At 33.4% G+C, this 25110-nt stretch overlaps 3 protein-coding genes across 6 annotated transcripts; 1 reads left to right on the top strand and 2 right to left on the bottom strand.

The window, feature by feature from the left end:
- The first annotated feature begins 2567 nt into the window (after positions 1-2567).
- Positions 2568-13564, top strand: LOC114173504 (vacuolar protein sorting-associated protein 35A-like). Of its 2 annotated transcripts, XM_028057954.1 has the most exons (21): positions 2568-2870; positions 2994-3090; positions 3225-3348; positions 3779-3964; positions 4388-4475; positions 4675-4731; positions 4841-4930; positions 5029-5151; positions 5985-6119; positions 9264-9380; positions 9667-9906; positions 9978-10043; positions 10211-10300; positions 10728-10817; positions 11089-11178; positions 11450-11518; positions 11601-11681; positions 11800-11907; positions 11996-12099; positions 12837-12950; positions 13037-13564. In XM_028057954.1, the coding sequence occupies exons 1-21, from the start codon at positions 2778-2780 to the stop codon at positions 13257-13259; spliced, it is 2385 nt and encodes a 794-aa protein (XP_027913755.1). In that variant the 5' UTR covers positions 2568-2777; the 3' UTR covers positions 13260-13564. The 2 variants fall into 2 exon arrangements, with proteins under 2 accessions (XP_027913755.1, XP_027913756.1); XM_028057955.1 differs by lacking the exons at positions 2568-2870; positions 2994-3090; positions 3225-3348; positions 3779-3964 and having other exon boundaries at positions 4596-4731.
- Positions 13565-14922: 1358 nt separating this feature from the next.
- On the bottom strand, positions 14923-17796 carry LOC114173408 (rac-like GTP-binding protein RHO1). Of its 3 annotated transcripts, XM_028057778.1 has the most exons (9): positions 17714-17796; positions 17560-17620; positions 17080-17299; positions 16694-16781; positions 16497-16606; positions 16253-16316; positions 15606-15670; positions 15461-15526; positions 14923-15360 (listed from the first exon to the last, which is right to left on the bottom strand). In XM_028057778.1, the coding sequence occupies exons 3-9, from the start codon at positions 17176-17178 to the stop codon at positions 15259-15261; spliced, it is 594 nt and encodes a 197-aa protein (XP_027913579.1). In that variant the 5' UTR covers positions 17179-17299; positions 17560-17620; positions 17714-17796; the 3' UTR covers positions 14923-15258. The 3 variants fall into 3 exon arrangements, with proteins under 3 accessions (XP_027913579.1, XP_027913581.1, XP_027913580.1); XM_028057780.1 differs by lacking the exon at positions 17714-17796 and having other exon boundaries at positions 17497-17685; XM_028057779.1 differs by lacking the exons at positions 17560-17620; positions 17714-17796 and adding an exon at positions 17407-17479.
- A 3035-nt stretch (positions 17797-20831) lies between these two features.
- Positions 20832-24507, bottom strand: LOC114173404 (3-dehydroquinate synthase, chloroplastic). The gene is made up of 8 exons (XM_028057773.1): positions 24107-24507; positions 23475-23625; positions 23221-23388; positions 22850-23076; positions 22080-22203; positions 21593-21655; positions 21338-21481; positions 20832-21253 (listed from the first exon to the last, which is right to left on the bottom strand). Exons 1-8 carry the CDS (start codon positions 24418-24420, stop codon positions 21122-21124), a joined length of 1323 nt encoding a protein of 440 aa, XP_027913574.1. The 5' UTR covers positions 24421-24507; the 3' UTR covers positions 20832-21121.
- Between the last annotated feature and the right edge of the window lie 603 nt (positions 24508-25110).

Here is a 25110-nt window from a genome sequence, read left to right on the forward strand (position 1 = left end):
AAAAATATCAATGATTATGATTGGTAAAATTTACTGAATTCATTTCTTTCTATTTTATAAATGATAACATATGTAATACTGTTTTATGTTGATATAGAGTATGTGCAAATGCCAACAAATTTCAAAAGCCAAAAGTATTATGTACATATTTAAGGTACAGCTCATTTGCATCATACTACATGGTATGTGGAGCATCTTTCGTATAGCTCATAAATTTTGATTTACTTTGTCATGAATTTTATTTTATTTGTTATGAATCTCACTATTTCACTTTTTTTTTAAAATAACTTCGTGTTTATTTTCTCTTCAAAACAAATATTTAATGATGTTTTATTTTAATATCAATATAAAATTATTAACCTTTAGGTTTAGGACTACTAATTTGGACAATCCACTTGAATAAGTTCGCATCAACCAGTCTCGATCGTCAACCCAGGTTAAATTGTCTCAGTCGTCGGTTCGGGTCAATCAGTCTTGGTTGTCGGTCCACCTCGATCGTCGGTTCGACCCGACTAGTCTCTACCATTAGCCCCGACCAACTCGTCTTGATTGATGGTCTGACTTGACCTGTATCGGCCAATGACCCGGCCTAGCCCGTCTCAGTCGTTAGTCCAACACAACACGGTACGCCATGATTGTAAACTCAACCCAACATGGCCTAACTCGGTTGTGGGCTCGAGTCAGTTAGTCTCAATCGTCATCCTAGCCCAACATCGTACGACGCGATCGTCTGACCGGCCTGTCTATGTTGTTAGTATGGTTTGGCTCGTCTCGATTGTGGGCTCAGGCCAGTCTATCTCGACTATCAGTATGGGTTGGCTCATCTAGGTTGTCAACCCAAGATGTGTTGTCTTGAATGTCGGCCACGAACGACCCGTCTATAAATTATCGCCTATGTGGCTCAAATTACTAGCTGAGTAACAATAATCCCATCCTGCACTCATCACCAATACACCCTACAACTAAAAGGACATAATAGCATTACACCTTAGGAACACTACCTTTAGCATCACAATTATATGTAATAAGCATTTTAACATACAAAAATTCAAGAAGAACCTATAAACAAATTCATGAAACATAAAGAAAGCACAATGCAACACATAATAAATAAGTGGTTCGAGTTAATGTCAAAATTGAATAAAACAAACAAAAAGCTCTACAACCAAGCTATGGATTTGAGTCTTAAATATAAAATTCAAACCAATGAGTTTCATAGGTGACATGTGGATTTTTTTTCACAACCTATGGATTTGGTTCCATAATGCATAATTCAAACCAGTGAGTTACACATCTCATAATTTACAAACAAGCAATCACAATTCAATTCATCCAAACTTAACCAAACAAAAGGTTACCCACTATAATTTTTGCATTGTCATCTAAATTTCATCCTAAGTCAAACATGTATACATTAATCAAACCATTTAACATATCTACAACCATTATTTAACTAGAGTCATCGAAGTGGGTCAAAACCCATGGGGCAACTCGGTTCACCATGGGTTTGGGTTGAAATTTTTTCACAAATGTCAATACAGATCAATTTTTGACCCGGTTCACCAAGAATCCAGTTCACTCGGTTATTTAAATTAGTTATTTGGAATTTCTTTGACAATTATGAATATTATGCATTATATTTTTATTTGAATTTATGGTTAAAAATGATGTTAAATATTAAATATTTAGTTTGTAAACACTCACAAATATTCATGAATATTAATAAAATATGTGGGTACTACATAATGAATACTGCGTGGACGTGAGTACGATAAGATACGAATGAACTATTACATATATCCTACCCAACACCCTTGATATCCTAATCGACGATTTTTAAATGTGAAATATCATCTAAGTGGTCATGCGGGTTAAATAAATGACACATGTACTTTTTAAGATTTATTTTATTTTAAAAAGTAACTAATACAATCAAATCAATGTCATTTGTTCTTCTATTAGAAATTACATATAATATGTTTTTCTATTTTTTCTTATTTAACACTTAAACACAAAGATGATACATATATATTGAAAAATTTTCATTTCTTTCAATTTTATTGTCAAATAATATATATATATATATATATATATAAATGAAAAAAAATATAACACTTAATTAAATAAAGACAACATCGTTTACATCATATTATTAATTCGGTCAAACACACAAAATTAAAAGATATTACAAAGGCATAATAATGGCAGGTAAAAGATAAGGTAAATAAATACATTATCTTTGATCATATTTTGTATTTAAATTTTAGAACTACAATATTTTATTTTTACATAGGAATCTGATGATCTACAAGTTAAACTATGATACACTCAACAAAAACTTATGGTTATGCAGAGTGTATGAATTATTGTTGCTAATTGTTTGATACGTGAATGTGAATAAAAAAAACTCTAATAAATGTACAGTTTAAGAAACAAATGAAGAAATTATTTACATTTCGGTAAACATTAACAAAAGAAAAAGTGACCTTTTTGGTAGGTAAAAAATAAAAAAGTGATTGAGAAAGTTGTAGGGGCAAATGAAATGAATATGGATGAAGTGCGTGAGAATGAAATTGGTGAGTGAAAGCATAGCGATTAAGGGTGAAATAGGAATAGTGGAGGTTAAGAGGAGGCATATTGTCCATTCTGAACGTAAATCCCAAGCAGAGACCAGCACGACGAGCAAAACAAGTTGGTTGGACCGGTAGTTAGAGAGAGAGAGAGAGGAATCAAGGCGAAATTACACGGAGAGAGAGAGAGAGGGAAAGTGAGAGAAAATGATGTTAGACGGAACCGAAGATGAAGAGAAGTTTCTCGCCGCCGGAATCGCCGGTCTTCAGCAGAACTCCTTCTACATGCACCGTGCATTGGTAACTCCTCCGTTAAACCCTAACCGCTATCTTTTTCTTCTCTTCCACCGCGCACGATCACGCTAATTCTGATTCGCTGTCTAAATTCCTAATTCATTCCGATCCAATTTCGATTGGTCGCAGGATTCCAATAATCTCCGGGACGCTTTGAAGTATTCGGCTCAGATGCTCTCCGAGCTCAGGACTTCCAAGCTTTCTCCTCACAAGTACTACGAACTATGTGCGTTCTTCTCGGATCCACCGTTACCTTGTTTTTTGTTTTTGTTTTTGTTTTCCGTTGGATCCTTTACCTAACTGCTTCTGTGCTTGTGATTGCTAATTTGCATCTCTTTTTCTCTGAATTCGGTGTTTTAGATATGCGCGCCTTTGATCAGTTACGGAAACTTGAAATGTTCTTCGAGGAAGAGACTCGTCGCGGTTGCTCCATTATTGATCTTTATGAACTCGTCCAGCACGCCGGAAACATTTTGCCTCGATTGTGAGTGAGAGTGTTGCGGAATCCATTTTTTCTTCTTATATTATTTTTTTATTATACACCGTTTATGATAGGAAAATCTTCCCGAATGTTTGCGTGTAATCTTGCTTATAAAATGTGATTGTAAATCATTTTATCTTATGTTTTGTATGTGGAGCAATGCACGATCATGCTGATATTTTTAATTCCTGCTAATGGCGTGTAATTGAGATTGACGTCTATTAGTTCGTCACGACTCGTGGGGAAGATTTTTTGGTTTGTTTAAAAATCAATTGTGTAACTCTGCTCATTGATAACTTGGTGGTTTTGAACCTCATGGTTTGCTCTAATTTTTTGTGGGATTGTTTTGAGCTTTTGCAGTGGTTATGTGTTCACTCTTTTGAGTTTAACATGCTTCTTACTTGTGAGCTGTTAATTTTATGATCACAATCAGGTATCTCCTCTGTACAGTAGGATCAGTATACATCAAGTCCAAGGAAGCTCCTGCAAAGGATGTTCTTAAGGATCTTGTGGAGATGTGTCGTGGTATTCAACACCCTGTTCGTGGACTCTTTCTAAGGAGTTACCTTTCTCAAGTTAGTAGGGATAAATTGCCAGATATTGGTTCAGAGTACGAAGGGTAAGTAATGCAAGACTTTTTGCGCTCCGCTCCTTTCATAGGCACGATTATTTCACTGAGGTTCCTTAATTGAGTTAGATTTGAAGTTTCAATGAACTGAGCCAGTAGCAGTGAACATTTGGAAGATAATTGATGGCAGCCTGAGTATCACCATTTCTCTATCAGGGCTACCAACGTTACCATTATACCATTTTACTTTTGCAATTTAATGCATGATGTCAACTCATGGAGTCTTTAGAATAATTGAGCCTCCTTTTTTCTTAACATTTGTTTTTATTGTTCATCTTTTGATTTCTGCTGTCCTTTTCTGATTCACCTTGTGACTTGTGTGTCTGCCCTGTCATGTGGCAGTGACAATAATCTTAAAGCTGCTCCAATTTCAAATTGAGCTTGATGCAGTAATGCCTAATTTTACAACTGCAGGGATGCGGATACTGTAGCAGATGCTGTAGAATTTGTACTTCAAAATTTCACTGAAATGAACAAACTTTGGGTGCGGATGCAACATCAGGTTGGTTGAATTGTCTCTGCACATCATTACAACACTCATGTTCAGACATGCATGTTGTCTCAGTAGTTGCACGTCATGAGGGTAAAATATATCACGAGGGCATGATTTCTGGTCATGCAGGTGTAGTAATGCATGTGAATCTTTCATACTCTTAGCTGACCCTGAGTTGAGGCTTGCTGTCGGGCTTTCTGGTCTGCAGGGGCCTGCCCGGGAGAAGGAGAAACGAGAAAAGGAAAGGAGCGAGTTGCGTGATCTTGTAATACCTGAAGCCTGTAACTGTTTTGCTTCACTGCAGTGGGGTTGTATACACGATGAAATGCTTATAGAAGGCTTCTATTGCTTTTTTGTCCTTGATATATTATTAGGTTGGGAAGAATCTTCATGTTCTCAGTCAGATTGAGGGTGTTGACCTTGATATGTACAAAGACGCCGTGCTTCCCAGAGTACTGGAGCAGGTATAATTGGTCTATTGTTTCTGTTTCTGATAATCAAAGGTATTGTTTGCTTTCTAACCAGAAGATATGATTGATTTTCCTCAATTATCTTTGGACAGGTTGTGAATTGCAAAGATGAGTTGGCTCAGTTCTACTTGATGGATTGCATAATTCAAGTCTTCCCCGATGAGTATCACTTGCAAACTCTTGATGTGTTGTTGGGTGCTTACCCTCAACTTCAGGTTAGTGAACTTGCACATTTATCTGTATTACTTCTGGAGGATTCCGTGTTTATATGTTTTCTCTCCTTCCAAAACATGAAAGTTCAGATTAGTGAACTTGCACTAATATATAATATTATTTCATTGTGAAGAATCACCAATAGAACATGAAGATATTAATCAAATGAAAAATAGGAAGTAAATATCTATATAATGATTAACAGTTAGCACATCATCTTAGTTGTTAAACTGTTGCACAAGTTTCTGCCAGGTGTAATACTTGTAAAGTTACAACTCAAGAAAGGAGATTTATTTGTTGTCTCCAAAATTTCCCTATAGAATATGATTTTAATTATAAACTTGCGTTAGTTCTAAGCTAGCCTACATATATATGGTCGTATTTATTTACTAATAATGTTACAGTCACCAGTGCATTTTAAAATATATCTTTTTGAGATTTGTAATTTTCTGATTCAAGGTACAAAGGTACTATAAGTTGTTTCAATAAATTAGCATCTCCCTTTTTTGTGTTCTAGTTGGTGTATCATACGCTGAACAATAAAGTGGCCATGTGTGTCAGGGTTATCGATCTATGTTGAATGCCAAGGTTTTATTAGTAAAGTGAGCATGTGTGTCAGGGAGATCAATCTATGTTGAATGCTAAGGTTTTATTAGCTAAGCATACAATTGTTTCCACACTGGATTAATTGATAAGCACACACTTGACAGTGTCTATTGTATCTTTTGCTTAACTATAAAAATTGCATCCAAAATATCCATGACAATCTATGCTGCAAATATGCAGGTATCACCACTCATTAGCTTTCTGTTTTTTTCCCCGCTGTATCTTTCAGGCATCAGTTGATATCAAGACAGTGCTGTCTCAGTTAATGGAGAGGCTTTCAAATTATGCTGCTTCAAGTGCAGAGGTGTTGCCAGAGTTTTTGCAAGTGGAAGCATTTTCGAAATTAAGCAATGCCATTGGCAAGGTATTCTTTCCCATTCCTTTTATCTTGGATATTTTAGCCATGTAGTGCAAATATATGTATCTCTATATTGTTTTGCTGCCACAAAGTCATGGTTTGTCCAATATTTGCAACCAACACGATTTAGTGCACAGTAGTTAATTGCACTATAGCGGATTAGCCTTGTACAGATATGGGATTCAAATAGCGGATTGGTTTTCAATAGTAGCCATTTCAGCTGCAGTAGCAGTTTTTTTGTATGTTATGGTGGTGCTAACAGGATATGGCCCTTCAATAGAACGTCGGTGTTTTGAATAACAGAAGTCAAATACAAGTTTCCTAGTTAGGAATCAATCACCAATCACCATCTTCTAAATCATAGTCTTTATCGTTTTCACTATTATTACAATAATAGATTTCATTTAGAAATTGAAATTCCATAAATAGTTGCCCCCAAACTCCAATGTGTATGCCCAGGGGGACTTTTATTTGGGATCTACGCATAGTGCTTCCATCCATCTGCTATGAGTCCTATTTGGTCAGCTACACGCCCGAAGGCCACTATACTACCGCAGCCCCTCTAGTGCTTGGGGATGGGGATGCCTGCTTAGCTACGCATCAATGGTGGTACTATTTAAAACCTTGTTTTCTCTCCTGGAACACTGTTGTTCAGGTTTTTCAAGTAAATATTCCACACAAGTTTGCGAGTATTTACCTCCATTCTTTTCACAGTTAATATTTTTATTTTTATGCATTCTGTTCTTTATTCTTTCTTTCTACTTCCCTGATGACATATTCTGCCAATTTTATCTAATTTGTTACTTATTTTTTTAATAGTTTCATCATTCATCTTTTGACTTAATATCTTAGTCCTTATTGCCCCTAGATTGGTGGTGATTGTGTTTCAAATGTGACTTATTATTTATCATCCATTTCTTTAATTTTTGGTAATTTTGTTTTATTTTGAGAATTTATACGTGTAGTATGACTGTTCAGTTTGCATTATAACTATTTTGAGTATTTGTACATGTAGTGTAACTATTTTTGGCTTCCCTCTATCCCGCAGTTGTGTTTTCCATAGTTGGACTCCACATGCCACTATTTTGATATAAAGTTCACATAATTTATTTTTGGGTTAAATATGTTTTTGATCCCTGAATTTTTAGTGAAAATTGGATTTAGTTCCTCTTCGAAACTTTGAACCAATTTTGTCCCTCATCTTTAAAAAGTGGGTGAATTTAATCCTTTTAACCAAGTTTTGTTAAGTTTATTTGACATTTTAAACGCATTTCTAAGTAAACATTGAAGCGAAAATGAGTTAAACGATGTAAAAAACTCAAATACTATCATGAAATACATTTAAAACGTCAAATAAATTTAAAAAAATTTGGTTAAAAGGACTAAATACATGTATTTCCAAAGCTGAGGGACTAAATTAATCCAAAGTTTTGAGGATGGACTATTTCCAATTTCCACCAAAAGTTAAAGGACCAAAAACATATTTAACTTTTTTTTTTATTATTATCTTTTATGTGTGGTTAAGTGATGAATGATAAAGTTCTTAAAATACAGACCAAATCTCCGACAGGAAGAATATATTTGAAAGGATTAAGCTGTATTATATAGCATTTAAAGTAATGGTCATCGCACTTCCCTCTATCCTTCCGTGCTGTTTTCTAGAGTTGACTGCTACACGCCACTACTTGAGATTCATAGCTATGATTTAACTACCGACTGACTGTAAGCTAATTGATAGATTTGATATAAAGTAGACATTAAGTTTTAAGGTTCATAACTAAGATTTAACTAGACTTACTTCAGGCTAATTGATACACTTGATACGAAGTAAACATAAAGTTTTTGGTTTTTATTATTATCTCTGTATCTGGGGTTCATAAGTGATGAATGATAACGGTATTAGTGAAGTAGCCAAGTCTCCAAAAGGCAAAATAAATTTGAAAGGATTAATACAAATACAGTGTCACTTGTTAATCATATTTAAACATTGTTGAAATTATACAGAAGTAGAGATGGAGGAAAAGAGAGAAAAAACTCTAAATAATAATGCAAGTTTAGAATATTTTAATTTCAATGGTTTTATGCAAAAGCAATGTACTAATCCTTAAATTACTAATATTAGACTCATTTGTCCTAACACAGAACATAAGATATTATAAAATATGGAATCTATTCCTAGGAGGTTATATAAAACGTGTTAGCATATTTTATGACATAATAATGATAGGATGAGATGTTTTTCTTGATATTCTAAAGCAAAAGCAATGTACTAATCCTTAAATTACTAGTATTAGACTCATTTATCCTAACTAATTAAGGGAACATATCATAAGATATAATAAAATATGGAATCTATTCCTAGGAGGTTAATTAAAATGTGTTCGCATATTTTGTGACATAATAATGATAGGATGAGATGTTTTTCTTGATATTGTAAACAGGATATAAGTGGTGGTAGGTGATAATGTTTGTGAATGGGGATGGAATCAGAGCATTTATGTTTAGAGGTGAGTTGAGTTGAGAGTTGGCTAACAACAATATCATGGGGTCAGGTTGTGTCCAGGACTAGAGATGATGGGTTAGTCCATGTCTAGAATTGGAGATGAGCCAGATCACTTTAGGTAAAATAATAGGGGGATAATACAAGAGCCTAAACCAATGCAAGAGCATAGATAACCATCCCAAAGACTACCTAGAAACAATTCAAAATTGTCACTGTCAAACTTGATAGGGGGTGGGAGAGAGAATGTTAGATTTAATCATTGACCACTAAATTGCAGCCAAGGTAGCTAAACAGCCATGGAAAGGGTGGAAATAGGTTCAAGGTGATCTATAAAGTAGAGTGGATTGTGAGGCAGGACACTAATGACAATTAGGGATGACAAAGTAGGCCAAACCGTTGGCCAGGTTGGTATTTTCAGCCCGCTTTGGCCAGCTAGCCCATTTATTTTTAATTAAAAATTAAAATAAAAATGCCTTATTTTTCATTTGGCACTTGAATATTGAAACTGTTGTATTTTTCATACTTTTTGATTTGGATGTTCTTGACGAGAAAAGTGTATTTTACGTCCTTCCCATATTTTTGTTATACAATGTTTTTGTTTCTATGCTCATGGGTTGTGAAATATGATGCCTTCATTTGTTATGTAGGTGATAGAGGCACAACCTGACATGCCCACTGTTGGAGTTGTAACTTTGTATTCATCACTTCTCACCTTCACGCTTCATGTTCACCCCGATCGCCTTGATTATGCTGATCAAGTCTTGGTATGTTGCTTTTCATACTGTTTGCACACATTCATGTTTTCTTTTCTATTCATAAATTATTCTTACCCGAATGTACCCATCGGCATTATTTATTTCATAGTTCATGGTAATGCACCAATACTTTAAAAGAAAAATACAATTTTGGTAGAAATTTATGATAAAATAATTGCATTTAGTGTGTGTACATTCGATTGAATTTGTGGCAACATTAGTTCTTTTCATTTAAGGAAGCAAACTTATTCCTGTGTTTTGTAAGATCTGTGCACTGACTGTATGTACTTATTAGGGAGCATGTGTGAAAAAACTATCTGGCAAAGGGAAAATTGAGGACAACAAGGCAACTAAGCAGATTGTTGCTCTATTAAGTGCTCCACTAGAGAAATATAACGATGTTATGACTGCATTAAAGCTTTCAAACTATCCTCGCGTAATGGAATACCTTGATATTCCAACTACTAAGGTCATGGCAACTGTTATTATTCAAAGCATTATGAAAAATGGAACACACATTTCTACATCAGAAAAGGTATGTTATATTTTACCTGTCTGTTTTTTTGGTGCGACTTCTTGTTATAACATAACTTGATTTGCTTGTAGGTTGATGCATTGTTTGGACTGATAAAGGGTCTCATCAAGGATTCTGATGGGGTTCCTAAAGATGAGGTCACTTCAGTACCATAACTAGTCTCATTTTGCTATTTTTTTTTACAATGCCTATTTGACCTCTCCCATTAAGGTTGCTTTTATAATACATTTATATGTTCCCACAAATGTAAAAAGCTAAAATAATCCTTATTTTTGTGATCCTTACTCCTTATTCCCTCCCCTAGCTTGATGAAGACGATTTCAAAGAGGAGCAGAATTCTGTTGCCCGTCTGATCCAAATGCTTTATAATGAGGATCCAGAAGAAATGTTTAAGGTTAATTACTCATATTTATGTGTTCTGATGATCATAATTTTTTTTGTACTTGTTTTTCTGCTGGAAATTTTAGCTTTCAAACTCCAGTTAGTAATTTTAGGCGGCTCCACTTTTTACTTACCAGTACTTCCCATACTGAAGCTGCAGATGAATATTACCCAAGCAGTTATTAAAAAATAAATCTTTGACGAGCACTAAACTGAACTTGTTATCTTGGGATATTGCTTTATCATTTTAATTGGTCATGTAAATATTTCTCAACTTATCAGTGATTTTAATATTTCTAACATGAGCATAATATTGTTTGATATTTTTCCTGTGACTGCAAGCTACATTGTTGACCCCCTATATAGATGGTAGGAGTTTGTGTTTATTTTATGAGTTCAATCTTTAATTTATCTAACAATTATTGTGCACTAAATCGCAGATCATTGATACTGTGAGGAAGCACATACTGACTGGAGGACCATCACGTCTGCCTTTCACTGTTCCACCTCTTGTTTTTTCTTCTTTAAAGGTTTGTGTGACCTTTTTTTAACAGTTGCTTGCCTTTATTTGTGCTATTTTGCTTACATAATGATGAACTGATAGTGCTGGACATCGAAGCCTTAATCACCTACTTCTCTTTTACTTCATGCTTTCTTGATGTTGCTGCTGTTCCGTGTTCCTGTTTTATCTTCAATGTTAATGACAATCGCCGTCTGCCACTACGTTATTTGCTGCTTATATTTTTAGTAAAGAAAAGAATAGTAGAGTTTATGCAGTGTATGTTACTTTACTGTCTACAGTTGGTCAGACAGTTGCAAGGTCAAGAAGAAAATCCTTTTGGAGATGATGCCTCAGTAACACCAAAGAAAATTTTTCAGCTTTTAAATCAGGTAACGCATTTTTTTCCTTACAAAAAGGACGTGGGTTTTTATTTTCTTTTTAATGGTGATTTATGCCAGCATATTTTTTTTTTAATGATGATTGAATATTTAATAATATAGAGATCGTGACTATTTGTTGTTGAAGCAACTGATAATCGTAACAGTTTGTATTTGCGAGATATCTCTGTTTTCAGTTTGTGTTCAATACTTTGCATGTATTTTTAAAGGTTATGAACAGTTAACGGGTAAATTTATTTGATGTTACATTTATCTTCCTCAGACCATCGAGACCTTGTCAGGTGTCCTGGCACCAGAATTAGCATTGCAGTTGTACTTGCAATGTGCTGAGGTAATGGAATGTATTTCGTTGTTATCAAAAACGATATGACCAAACTCTATTTGCTAATTCTTGCTTCTGTTCTTGAATTGAGGCTGCAAATGACTGTGATTTGGAACCTGTTGCTTACGAATTTTTTACCCAAGCTTATATTCTATATGAAGAAGAAATTTCTGTAAGTACCCCCTTCTAGTTTTCTGCTTCCCTCCCTGGGATCTGGTGGAGGAGTGCATACGTTGACAAAATGTATTGGTTAGCCGTGCTCAACTATGTGTTTGTTTTTTCAATATTAGGATTCCAGAGCACAGGTCACAGCTATCCATTTAATAATAGGAACTCTTCAAAGGATGCATGTCTTTGGTGTTGAAAACAGGGATACTTTAACTCACAAGGCCACAGGGGTAATTATTCAATTCCATTATGCACACTAGTGCTCAGTATATACTTTTATACTAAATCCTCATTTTTTGGTGCCTTCTCATCGGACAGTATTCTGCAAAGCTTTTAAAGAAGCCAGATCAATGCAGAGCTGTATATGCATGCTCACATCTGTTTTGGGTTGATGATCATGATAACATGAAAGATGGAGAGAGGTTTGTTTTCTGGACATGAGATCTTAGACTTCTAAAGAATTGTTTCTCTGCTTGAACAGAAATACCTGGTGAATTTTAATTGTTTGCATGTCCAAATAATGAATCCCGTTGTAGTATTGTAGTATAACTATCCAGTATCCAGTACATTGTAGATGTTTTTAAATACGTGAGAAAAAAAAAGAAGCAAATTTTAAAAATATTAAGATTGCACTATCGGTTCTAAAGTAAACTTTTAGATTTGGAAATAGTTTAATTAATGAATTATTATTGTAACTATGATTTGCAAATATTTTTCTGTACTTATTGTTGATTGAAGAAAAATTAGGATAGACTAAACTAATCGAGAAAACTAAAAGTCATCTTTGATTGGATAACTAGTTAAAGAGAAAAGAAATATATTGATTTGATATAAAAGCTCAAAACGTATTATAAAATGAAGACAAAGTGTAGCTGCATAAGATAGTAAGTATAAAGGATAACTGTGTTCAAGATTAAACCCTCTATAATATAGGAGTGTTTTAGAGGAGAGTGAGAATGATTTTGTCCTATGCTGGGCTCTCTTACGGGAGTGAACATATTTAAATTGACCCCGGAGAACATTATAAGTGGGAAAAGCATCGTGGCGATAGAAAATAGATGTAGGATATTTTGAAAAAGAAATTTGGGAATTTATTTCTTAATTTATTTTATCATGATTCTTACTGCTTTGGTTATATTCGAATTTAATTTTGAACCAGGGTCCTATTATGTCTTAAACGGGCTTTACGAATTGCAAATGCTGCCCAACAAATGTCAAATGCAGCTCGAGGTAACACGGGATCAGTAATGCTCTTCATTGAGATATTAAACAAGTAAGTTAACCTCTAGTCAACATGGCTTCTGATTGGTTCGCAACATATAAAATGGAAGGAACAATGACTGTGTCTGTATTTTTTAGGTATCTTTACTTCTTTGAGAAGGGAAACCTACAAGTCACCGTTGCTGCTATACAGGGCCTAATCGAGTTAATTATGAACGAAATGCAGAGTGATACCACGACTTCAGATCCAGCTGCCGATGCTTTCTTAGCCAGTACTATGCGATATATAGAGTTCCAGAAACAAAAAGGTGGTACAGTGGGCGAGAAGTATGAAGCCCTCAAGGTTTCACACGCAGGATGAACGATACCCTTCATCTTGTCATGTTAGCTTTTGAAGAAACCTGTTTTTGTGCTGCTCAAGCAACTGTTTTCAATTCTCTTTGGATTTCATCTCCACAATCACAAGTTTGTGCCTTCCTCATCTGTGCTGACAGCAAAACTACTTGGTCATTGAGTTAGAACACCGATTCACCGTGTAACTAATCAGACTGAACCACTGTTGCTAGATCTTTCTTCTTTTATTAAATTTTACAATAGTTAAGAGAAATTATTTGTAGTACAGTTCCTATTTAAATCCATAAAGTGTGCGCAAAGTTTACTCGGTCGGACTCGTTGATTTGCCATGCCAGACGAAATTTCTATAGATGATTTATGTTTTTTAATTTTAAAAATAGTAAAAAACGCATCTTTCAAATAATTATTAGAGGTTATCAAATGAGTTTCAATTTTTAAAAAAGGAAACAATAATTGATTAGTGAATTGTTAGACCGGAATGGACTGTTCAATGTTTTTCGATGCTCTGTAGATGTAATGTCATCATATATAATCCCGGTACTTACCCCTTAATCATATTTTTAATATTTATTAATTTGAAGTTAAATTTCCTTAAACTTTGAGGGGGTAATATAAATGCTTACATATGTATAGTTTTGAAATATAAGAAACCTTTACAGCTGAAATTATGAATGCAGCTGTAAGAAGCATATGAACACACGTTTTGGCAAAAGCTAAATATCGGGCTAGGGACGAGTACCACAGGTGCGATGTTTTAAAAACGGATTATTAATAAAGGATAAAACATGATTAGGATTTAATATTTCTATCTTTTAATGCTTCGTTTCATATTTTATCTTAGTAGGGTAATGCACAAATGTTTTTGTTCGTTGTTTCCGGTCTCACAAATAAATATTCATGGCATTTGATCGCGGTTTACGTTGTACTTCATAATTTTTATTTAGAGTTTCTATTACTAACAGCGCAAGACCATAGTGTTTTGGCGAAAACAATTGTCAAGTCGAGTCTAACATACAACTGTCTTGCGAAAATTATAGTTCTTTACATGCAAACATAAGCCATCATTGTACATTAGCAAAATCCATTCTTAGCGACTTAAAAAGTCATTATTATGAAAGAAGTTAACAATAAACTCCAATAAAATTCTTTTAACACTGCTATTATCATTGACGGAAATTTAGAGAAAATTAAAAAAAATTACAAGTCTCATTTCTTGAATTCAACAAATCTCAAATTTATAATTTTAACACATTTTACTCCTCTCGTGAATTAATAAATACATAAAGCAACAAATATCTGACTTCTTGTAACGAATGATTTTTCTTTTTCGTGAAGTGGATCAAAAAGTCACGAGGTTGACTGTAATCTGAGTTTTATGCAAATTGATTTGCTATATTCATAACCTACTAAAACACCTTTTAATTAAGGTCAGGCCAAAGCCCAGCAATTTGCACTAACATAGAAAAATGTGCAGAAACTCGTGTCTAAAAAAAAAGAAGTAATAAATATTAAGTGAACGAAGAAAAATCTATTACTATTTGACGTTTGTTTTTCGCAGAACTTAGAATTTGTGATGGAGACAACTTCCATAAATATAACGCGAGGAAACTGCTTCAGTCAAAGTATTTAATCCAACCAAATGACTACTAAGAATCAACTAAAAACCTGAATGAAGCCTTGAATCGAAATATATATTATAATTTAAATATATATCAATCAAACAAAGTCGTTATCCTAACTGGGATATTCCAGTCTATTAATACATAAATAAAAAGGGAAGTTATAAGAAAAAGGTGGGAAGCATGGAATGCAAATTTGACTATTAGAGTTGACAATAATTCAAAGAAAGTAAAGAGCATTAAAGCACCTTATGCTTCAAGGAGATCTAGAGTATTTGTCTGAGGAACACCCACATAAACTCCAACTTCTTCAATAGCAAAGAAATGGTAAAAAGAAAGAAGGGGAGGGTAATACAGGTAGGTAGTCAAATGTTAACACCTAGTGAATCACAATATCGAACAAGCCTTTTGTCCTTTACCCTTCTTTTTCTTCTGCTTAGGTGGTTGAAGGACAACTCTTATGGCTGCATCAAACACTGACTTCACGTTCTACAATACATGCCACCAATGAATTTAACCAACATGTCAAAAGTTAACCAGTGATTTAGATTAAAAAGAAAAAAGTAATGCACTTAACTCAACCATTTACCTCCTGTGTTTTTGAACTGCATTCAATGTAAGCTGGTGCATTGATCAGCTTCCTAAGCTCTTCCCCCTTTAAGATAATGCACATGTCAGATTTAATTAATTGAAATCACTAAACAAAATTCCAGAGCACCATAATCAGTATTCACCTGAGCTGCGGTAATAGGCACGGCACCAGGATGGTCTTGGCAGAACTGCTTATCATCCCGAAGATCTATCCCGTTACAAACCAAAAAATAACAATGAATGGACTCTTAGTTGACAAAAACCATGAATACAACATGCAACAATGGAGAAACTAAAACACAACCATTTGTCACCTCAATAGAACAACTTAGGCAATGAACCTAACTGGAAGATTATTTGAAAATTGTAAGACATATTTAGAGGTAGGGCATGCCTTTCTAAGTATACAAGGCATGAATAAAACTAAAACTAACAACCTACCAGAAACATCAACAAAAATTTGATCCTAATGGGAGTATCAACTACGTTGGGAAAACATTGGAGATGAAAATCAAAAGAAAAATGAGAATAAAATGCACCAGAACTCCAGCCGCTTCTGGCCAAAAAGAAAACAAGAAATCTGATTCAGCAGTTCACTAAGATCATGGAGAATTTCTAAGATGCTGTACTAGTATCTAAAGTCAATATTTATGAAACATGAAATCCATTGGGTTAAGTTTATATATTTCATTGTAACACAAACCAGAATAAATGAAATCAATAGATAAGCCTCATGGGAGCATCTGATGAATGACAATAGCAGTATCAAATTTTACACAAACAAACATACCAAGTTTTGTGCCAACCAGAATTATGGGGACACCAGGTGCATAATGCTTCAACTCTGGAATCCACTGAAAGTGAAAACAACACATTCATTTTATCATCCATTTTTTTATAAAATGAAACAGTTCCTTAATGTAAACAAGATCCATAGATTACCGGCCATACAGAAACCTTGTATTGTTCTCAAAATAAATGACAAGAAATACACCCAAAACACAGGAGAATGAAAAGAAATACACTCAAAATACCTTTTTAGAGACATTTTCATAACTGGCCTTGCTTATGAGAGAGAAGGCCAGAATGAAAACATCGGCCCCACGGTAACTCAAAGGTCTTAATCTGTTGTAGTCCTCTTGTCCTGCTCCACAAATAACCCAATAAATCCAGAGAAAACTTTCTACAGTATCACAAATGTCACAGAAACATAATCACACAACAGCATTACCGGCAGTATCCCACAAACCCAGATTCACAATGCTACCATTGACAACCACATTTGCACTGAAATTGTCGAAAACAGTCGGCACATAATCCTGTTTCCACGTAAAACAAACCAAGCGAGAAAAAGAAGAAGACATTAAATGCTTGTCTCTTCCAGAAAACACAAATACAACAATATCAATTTGCTAACCAAACTTGATATAATAAAGCACCCATTTTAATTTCGCAAATGCCGTTTGTTGGCTTGTGAAACATGTCCCATCACTTCCCGAAATGCAGATGACAAGAAAAATGTAACTGAATTTCTTCAATTAGCGGAACTGAACAACCACCCAGACCCGAAAGTTAACGTTTGAAATGCGAAAAAAGAGAAAGGAGAAAGAAACTAACGGTGGGGAAAGTGTTGCTGGTGTAGGAAATAAGCAAACAGGTTTTGCCCACGGCACCGTCCCCAACAGTGACGCACTTGATGAACCTAGAAGCGCTCATCTTTTTAACTCGGAGAAAAGAAAAGAGACACGAAAAGCCTCAGATCTTCACCTGAGGACCCGATCACACACCCCCTCCAATTTCTTCTTCTTCTTTTTCTTCTTCTGTCTCAATTACACATCTGCGGCAACAAAAAAGTAAATGAAAAAAAAACACATACACACACACAGAGAAGAAGAAGACAAAGAATGAGGAGAAGAAGCGAAAACGGAGAAAGAAAGAACAAACCCTAATTGCGAAAATGCGGAAAGAGATAGAGCGGGAGAAAGCAGGGAATGGAAAAAGGAAAAATGAGGAAACCCTAAGAAAGAGACAGACCCTGTTGTGAGAGTGAGAGGAGAAGGCATTGACGAAGGGGAGAGAGAGAGAGAAAGGAGAAACCTTTTTGGCCCGCGAGATTTTCCTGTTGAACCGTTCATGCAACACAACACACAGCACAACACTACATAACAAACAAACTCTATTCTTATTAACCCCTCTTTTCTATTCCTTTGTTTAAAAATAAATTTTCACTCAGACAAATTCGGATCCTTACTGCATCAATTCATGCTCACCCATTCATGCTTCTTCATCACCTTTTCTCTCTTTCTTTTTCTTTTCGTTGCTCTTACATCTTCAATTTCACTGTGTTTTAACGCAAATTCGGGGCTTCATTATTCCAATTAAAGCATGTTCATTCAGCTTTGGACAGTCCAAAATTATACACATTTTTACACTGTCAAAGTTTCAAACTTTATTTACATTTTCAGATTATTCACAGAGTAACTTTCTGTAAAACAAATATCACTAAAACAACTTCAGCTGTTCAATTATGGAAATGTTAAACAACTGTTTTGTAGTGTGAGAGAAATGTAATAATAATAATAATAATAATAATAATAATAATAATAATAATACATTATTGTTTATTTCATCTTTGAGATTAAAAGCTATGGTATGGTAACACCTTCTCATTTTTTCAAACACTATGTTTTCAACAACCTAATTTGTTCTTTTTTCTTTTTCAACAATGTGAATATATCTATTTTTTTGGTATAACATACCTAGCATGCTGTGAAACTCTACACTCAAACCAAACATTATTGCTTGATTATGATGTGACGAATGTGAAGTGTCAACCAAAAAATTGATCTTTATCATTAATTGATAATTGACACAACACTTGTATTTCAAATTTTTTCTTGTTTTCTCTGTTGGGTTTTCAAATACTTCCAAATCAGATAATGGACCTTTCATGGTGGTTCCTCTACCTCAATATATATCATTCTCATAATTTTCTTTTTAAATATTTCAAGTGGCCCTAGTTCTATTTGCACATGCATGGAAAAGCTATCCAAATTGATCATCAAATCAAAGGGAAATATTTTCCTTTCAATTAACAAAGTAAAATCAGTGTTGTTTTGTCAATACAAGTCTTCTCATTCTTAATTTTTCATCTTTTCTTTTAGAAGTTGTATCATGCCTAGTGTAAGCCAAACATAAGAAGATCTTATGAAGCAATTAATCTGCTATATACTATGGAAGATTAATCAGATCAATGAAAGTTTAATACTCAATTATAATTTACATGTGAGCTTGACAAGTTATGATTCTAAATTCACCAAAAAAGATAAAAAAAAAAGATAGGATATGTTAAGAATTTAATTGGAATGCAATATTAGGATTCAGACTCTCACTTAAATTATCATCATGCGTAATCAGAATGTTGAACATTTTTTCCACAAAACACCCATAATTCCTTCGATTTTTTGGGTTTGGAAAAGTATGGATTTTCAAAAAAATTAATCTTATGATATGTTGAGAATCTTTTATGATAGTCATCCGTGTTTAAGAGTATTTTAATGTCTGAAATTGGATCGGATGACCTTTACGTAAAGATTATATCATTCCAAATTTTTATGAAATATAATATGCTCACTAAATGATAAAAATAATAAATTAATTCAAACTTCTACAATGAAAGATATTCAAAGAATATGAGTACATTCTGTTATACATCAGATAAAATAATTGATTAACATTAAATCATGCAAAATAATAAAAGTTGCATTCAGATATTATTACGTGAAAAATCACAAAATTCAGAAATAATAAAATGAATAACTATAAAGTTTAAAATAAGATAGGAGTTTCTTAAGATTCTAAAACAAAAATAATACTTATTTCTTATTTTTTATTTATTTAAAAAAGACATGTTTAAACTAATTTATAATTAATTAATTGTATATTAACTAGTTTATAACTTATTTGCTTATTTAACAAAGCCTACAATATTATTTGACTAAAACATAATCATTTCATAAACAAAATTATTTTGCTAAATTTCAACCATTTTCGATCATGGTTTAAAATAGTGTTTGATCTTATAGTTCGTTAGTATATTTACCTTTAATATTTATACATTTCACATTATCGTTTCCTATTATACTATTAATTTGTAAAGTTTTCCTTTAATATTACTTTACCTCTCTTGTTTATATATAATTTCAAATTCATTGACTGGTTTAATAATTGATATTGCTAAACAGTGTACTAAATCTGTTTAACAAGTTCTACTACAAGTTATTAAAAAAAAAACACTGAATTAGTTTATCAGGTAAATATCAAGAATATAAATGTGTGTGCACGTTTGTGATTAACATGAGCTACAAGAAGGTACGTTAACTTCACATTAAACTCGATTTTTACAATGACAATGAAAGTTATTGTGATATTAGACATTCTATAACATTTTTTGAATAATTCAAAAAATTACGGAATCTACAATTGAAATCACTTACCCACTTCTAAATTTTACCCAACTACATTTTTCAATTGTTGCTTATACGACCTGACCTTAGTGAAATAGATTTTTGTTCAATTTGTCTCACATTCTCCTTAACAGAGTTAATTAAATTTTAGTTTCTGGACATTTTTTTAATTTTAGTTCTTATCGTTAACTATTGAAGTATTGGTTTAAATATAGATCTTTTTTAAATATCGAAACATTAAATCTTATGTTGGAAGGAAAATTTTAAGATTAAGAAATATTCCAAGATAGTTAAACCATTAAAAAATTGCATGTATACATTCTTTGCTATTTATGCAGACTTAGACTGTATTGTTTGCATCCTTTTAGCTTTTATGAGTATCTAAATTCACATTTGGATTTTGTACACAAACTATTTGGTTCATCAGGCAATAAATTTTACATGAGCTAGACAGATTTTTTTTTTGGCGATAATAAGCAATTATAGTTGTGAAGAATGACAAAAAAAATAATATTATTCCTCTGTTTTTATCATTTTACATCTCTGTTTTTATCATTTTACATTTGCATACATCATAGTTCTTTACTTTAAATATTATTTGGTTTATTCATCTACAGACGCATGAAAATTATAACTGTACATTTCTAAGCTCCATGGAGTATTTTGCACATCTATCATGTTCAGGTTGTTAACTTTAACCATACCATCTCTCCTTAAAACAGAGACAGATATATTCAACCATTGTTCTGAGCAATGAAGATGATGAGAAAAATATGATATGATCAAATAATAATTATTGATAATGCCTCAATCTCTAATAATAAATCCGTAATATACTCTTACTTACATGATATATTCTACCATTATTGTTCTGGGCAACAAAAATATGAGAAAGATCTGATATGCTCAAATAATAATTATTGGTCAGGCCTCAATTTCAAATAATAACTCCGTAACATACTCTTGCTTACATGATATATTCTACCATTATTGTTCTGGGCAACAAAAATGATGAGAAAAATATGATATGCTCAAATAATCATTATTGATCATGCCTCAATTTCTAATAATACAACTTCGTGATAAACTCTTGCTTACATGGTGGGGAACATGGTCTGCATCCAAAGTACACAACAAACATACAAAAGGACTTGGGTTGTATAAAGAAGCCATAGAAAGATGGAACAAAAAGATTAGGATTTACAGAATGCACGAAGCGTATCATCTAGGGCCTTTCTGTCATAATCCCCTGTGAATACACAATTGCCAAGAGGACCCTTTAGAAGAATAAGCCTGAGCAACCCATCTGCTACCTTCTTATCAACCTGATATACCAAAATAAATTAAGTAAAAAGCTCTCTGATAAGAACAAATTGAACATTAAAAGGGTAGCGACTATCAGCTCTTACCGCCATCACAGATTTAAACATGTCCACAGTCATTATCTCAGGAGGGGCTGTGGGTAACTTAGACTGTTTTAAAATGTCTCCAACTCGCTTCACAAGAGATTCATCAATCCAACCTAGGCGATATGACATGTCAACAGCCATTACCTGTGTGCATTTGAATGCAGATTCCTCAATATAAACTTCCTTTAGTATTAATCACAAATATAAGTATAATTCATGCTATTATATTGTTACAAAAAAAAAAAAAAAAAATACCGTGCCAGCTGCAACAGCCTCTCCATGAAGCCACTGCCCATAGCCAACCCCATTTTCTATAGCCTAAAATAAGAATGAGAGTTAAAATCAAAGAGGAAAATGCAGAAACAACATTTTTGGGAATAGATATAATGCCACGTTTGCATAGAAAATAAACATAGTTATGTTTTAACCATTATATTTTAAAATCTATAGTGTGTAACATTCTTCATGTTCTATCCTTTGTAAAAACTTAAATTCCTTGTTTGAAACAACTGCACCTACCGATTTGGAGCATTGTACACCATCTGAATAGCTAAAATCCCAAACAACACGTGTTCATTTATTCATTATTTTCTCATTATTTTTACAGTTTTATAATTGCTTATCAACACATTAATTTATAACCCAGGTCATAAATATTGTCAGGAGTGTAAAAAATCTACGGAAATTTTTCACAATTTTACAACCTAAAATAAGATAATATCAGTCACAGGCAATCACTCACATGACCAAATGTATGACCCAAGTTCAATGTTGCCCTCAGTCCACTTTCCTTCTCATCTAAGGACACAACCTCGGCCTTGTTTTCACAAGATCGCTTTATAGCATATGCCAATGCACTAGGATCTCTGCAGTGGATGACTTTAACTTGTAAAAAATGGAATAAAAGAAAGGCACTTTGAAAGCAGTTAGACAACATTTAGATAAAAAAAATAGACCAAAGCAACATGAAAATATGAGACCCCAATAAGCTGTGATGCACAGGTAACCAAAAACAGTATCATCGAACATATGAGCATTAGTAACTTTGGTGTATTGTTTTTTTAGATATCCATTGACTTCACAATATTTGCCAACCTCAATTATTACTTAGGGACTTGAGAAAGGAGGAACACATGGACCTTGAAGAGGGATAGGATAATCATATCAAATGTAAGTAATACTATTTCATTTTAATTTATTTTTACTTAAATATGAAAACACATCATATTTAATATTTAGTCAAGTCATTCTTGTATCTTAAAATTCTCAATGAAACTATTGTATTGTATCACATCACATTACTGAATCCGGACCTGTGTAACATAACCAATACATAATGACAAGCCACAAAACTCAAAGTTAGGGATACTTTTTTCTCCAGCAAAAAAGAAAACATATTTTAAGATAAATTCCCCAGAAAACTAGCTATTATGACCTATAAGATGTTTCACCTATCATTACAAGCTTCGAAATGGAAATGGAATAGAACAAAATACTTAGTTAAAAATTTACCTAGCCAGTAATGCGTGCATATTTTTCTCTTGCCACTCAAAAAACTCTGCATCCCTAATGAGGCCATACTTAATGACCTCAGCAAGCCCTGATGCCAGTTCCCTATCTGGTAATGTATTCAATGTGTCCGTGTCTATAAGCACACACTGAGGTTGGTAAAAGGCACCGATCAGATTCTTTCCAAGGCGATGATTTATCCCAGTTTTGCCACCAACTGAAGAATCAACCTGGAAACATAATACACAACCCAATGAACAAGGGAATGAGATAACATAGACAGTGGAGATTAGAACTTATCAACATTAGACAGAACTACACGAAGGCCTAATAAAGACATATCATGAAAAGAAATTTCAAGTGCAGCAAATGACCTGTGCCATCACTGTCGTAGGAATCTGAATAAAATTAACACCACGTAGGAATGCAGAGGCAGCAAAGCCACACATATCACCAATAACACCACCACCAAGGGCAACAAACGTACACCGCCGGTCGAGTCGTGACTCAATGGCCTTGTCAAAGACTTTCATAAGAGTATCCTATCAGTTGAACACACAAACATTTCTTATGCAATTCCCAAACTTGGCAACAAACACCACAGCCAATTCAAACGCACGAGACTTACCATGTCCTTGTACTGCTCACCGTCAGGTAAAATTACACTCTCCACAGAAACATTTGGGTTTCCCCTTGTCAAAGCATCAACAACCTTGTCTAGATAAAGTGGTGCAACCGTTTTGTTAGTTACAACTAGGACCCTCTTCCCATGCACATGCCTAATACAACAGTGGGAAAAGTTCAGAATATATTAAACAAGAAAAAAAAAAATCCACGTTTTATCAAACACTTCAAGGTTTAATTAGCCATTTCTCCCTTTTACTTTGTCTCACCTTTACATTTCAGTCTCTCTATACAAAAAATTCTAAATTTTAATCTCTACACAATATTTTTTTCTTTTTATGTTTAAGTCCCTGTTAGTTCTCTGGTGGTGTAAGACCTTCACAACAAAACGGTATAAACACTAAAACATAAACTAATAATCAATATAAAAAAAATGGAAAAGTAAAGGAAAAAAAAAACGATTAAACAGACCGAAGACCGAACTTTGATTGTTGGAAGTAAGACACAACACAATATATTACACATTACACAATTAATTGAAAATTGAGAAAGTGTAAAACAAAACACACACGTATTGGAAACACTTTAGGAAAAATTAAACAGTAAGTGAATTGACGAAGGAAGCATTATAATTACCTCTGAAGATAGTCGGGTTGGTCTAGTAACCCGGATCCGATGTAAATGGGATAGCTCCGATTACCCAAATCAACTTCGACGGTGGTGGGAAGAATGGGTTCGGATTTCGCAGCGGAGGGATCCATGACTGGAGAGGAGGTGGCGCATATCCTTGAGTTGCGAGCGGTGGAAACAGAGTGTGAAGGAAAATGATTAGATTTGAAGCGTAAATGGTTGTTGTTGTTGGTGGAATAGAAGAAGAAGGATGGTTTGGAGATTGGAGTTTGCTGTTTGGTGCGGAGAGAAAGAGAGAAATTGGTGGCTGCTGAAGCCATTTGGGAATGAGGAATTGAAAGGGTTGGTGAGTGAAGAAGACAACAACAATAACATGCTTTCTCTCTTCAACACAAACACCATTTCAGGGTTAGGTGGAACTTTTTCAAGTGCATGTTTGGTAGAGATAAAAAAAAAGTATAATGTTTTTTTTTTTTTAAATAAATTAAGCCAAAAACTTCTTAAATCATAATAATTCATAATGCGTTTATTTTTCAATTAGTTAGCATATTGAGAATATATATATATATATATATATATATATATATATATATATATATATATATATATATATATATATATATATATATATATATATATATATATATATATATATATATATATATATATATATATATATATGATATTCATTCTGGCCTTGTTCATTTACAATGAATAGAAAACTTAGTTATCTAAAGATATATGTGCTTATATCTATTTAAATTTCGTTATGTACATGGAAGTAACTTTCTTAATAGGTACATGTTTTTGTCATCGACTATTTTTTCTCATCTCGAAATTTTCCAGCGGAGAGCTTTAACACACTATTTATCTTTTTTAGTTTATTAATTATTTTAAATTTTCTATGATTCACATGCTTTAACTAGTTTTTAATTATAATTTATTAAAGCTATTAGTAATGCATTCACATAAAAATCAGATATAATTAAGAATTAAATGTCGATGTATAA

This window comes from Vigna unguiculata, chromosome 2 (assembly GCF_004118075.2).
Source record: "Vigna unguiculata cultivar IT97K-499-35 chromosome 2, ASM411807v1, whole genome shotgun sequence".
NCBI lineage: Eukaryota > Viridiplantae > Streptophyta > Magnoliopsida > Fabales > Fabaceae > Vigna > Vigna unguiculata.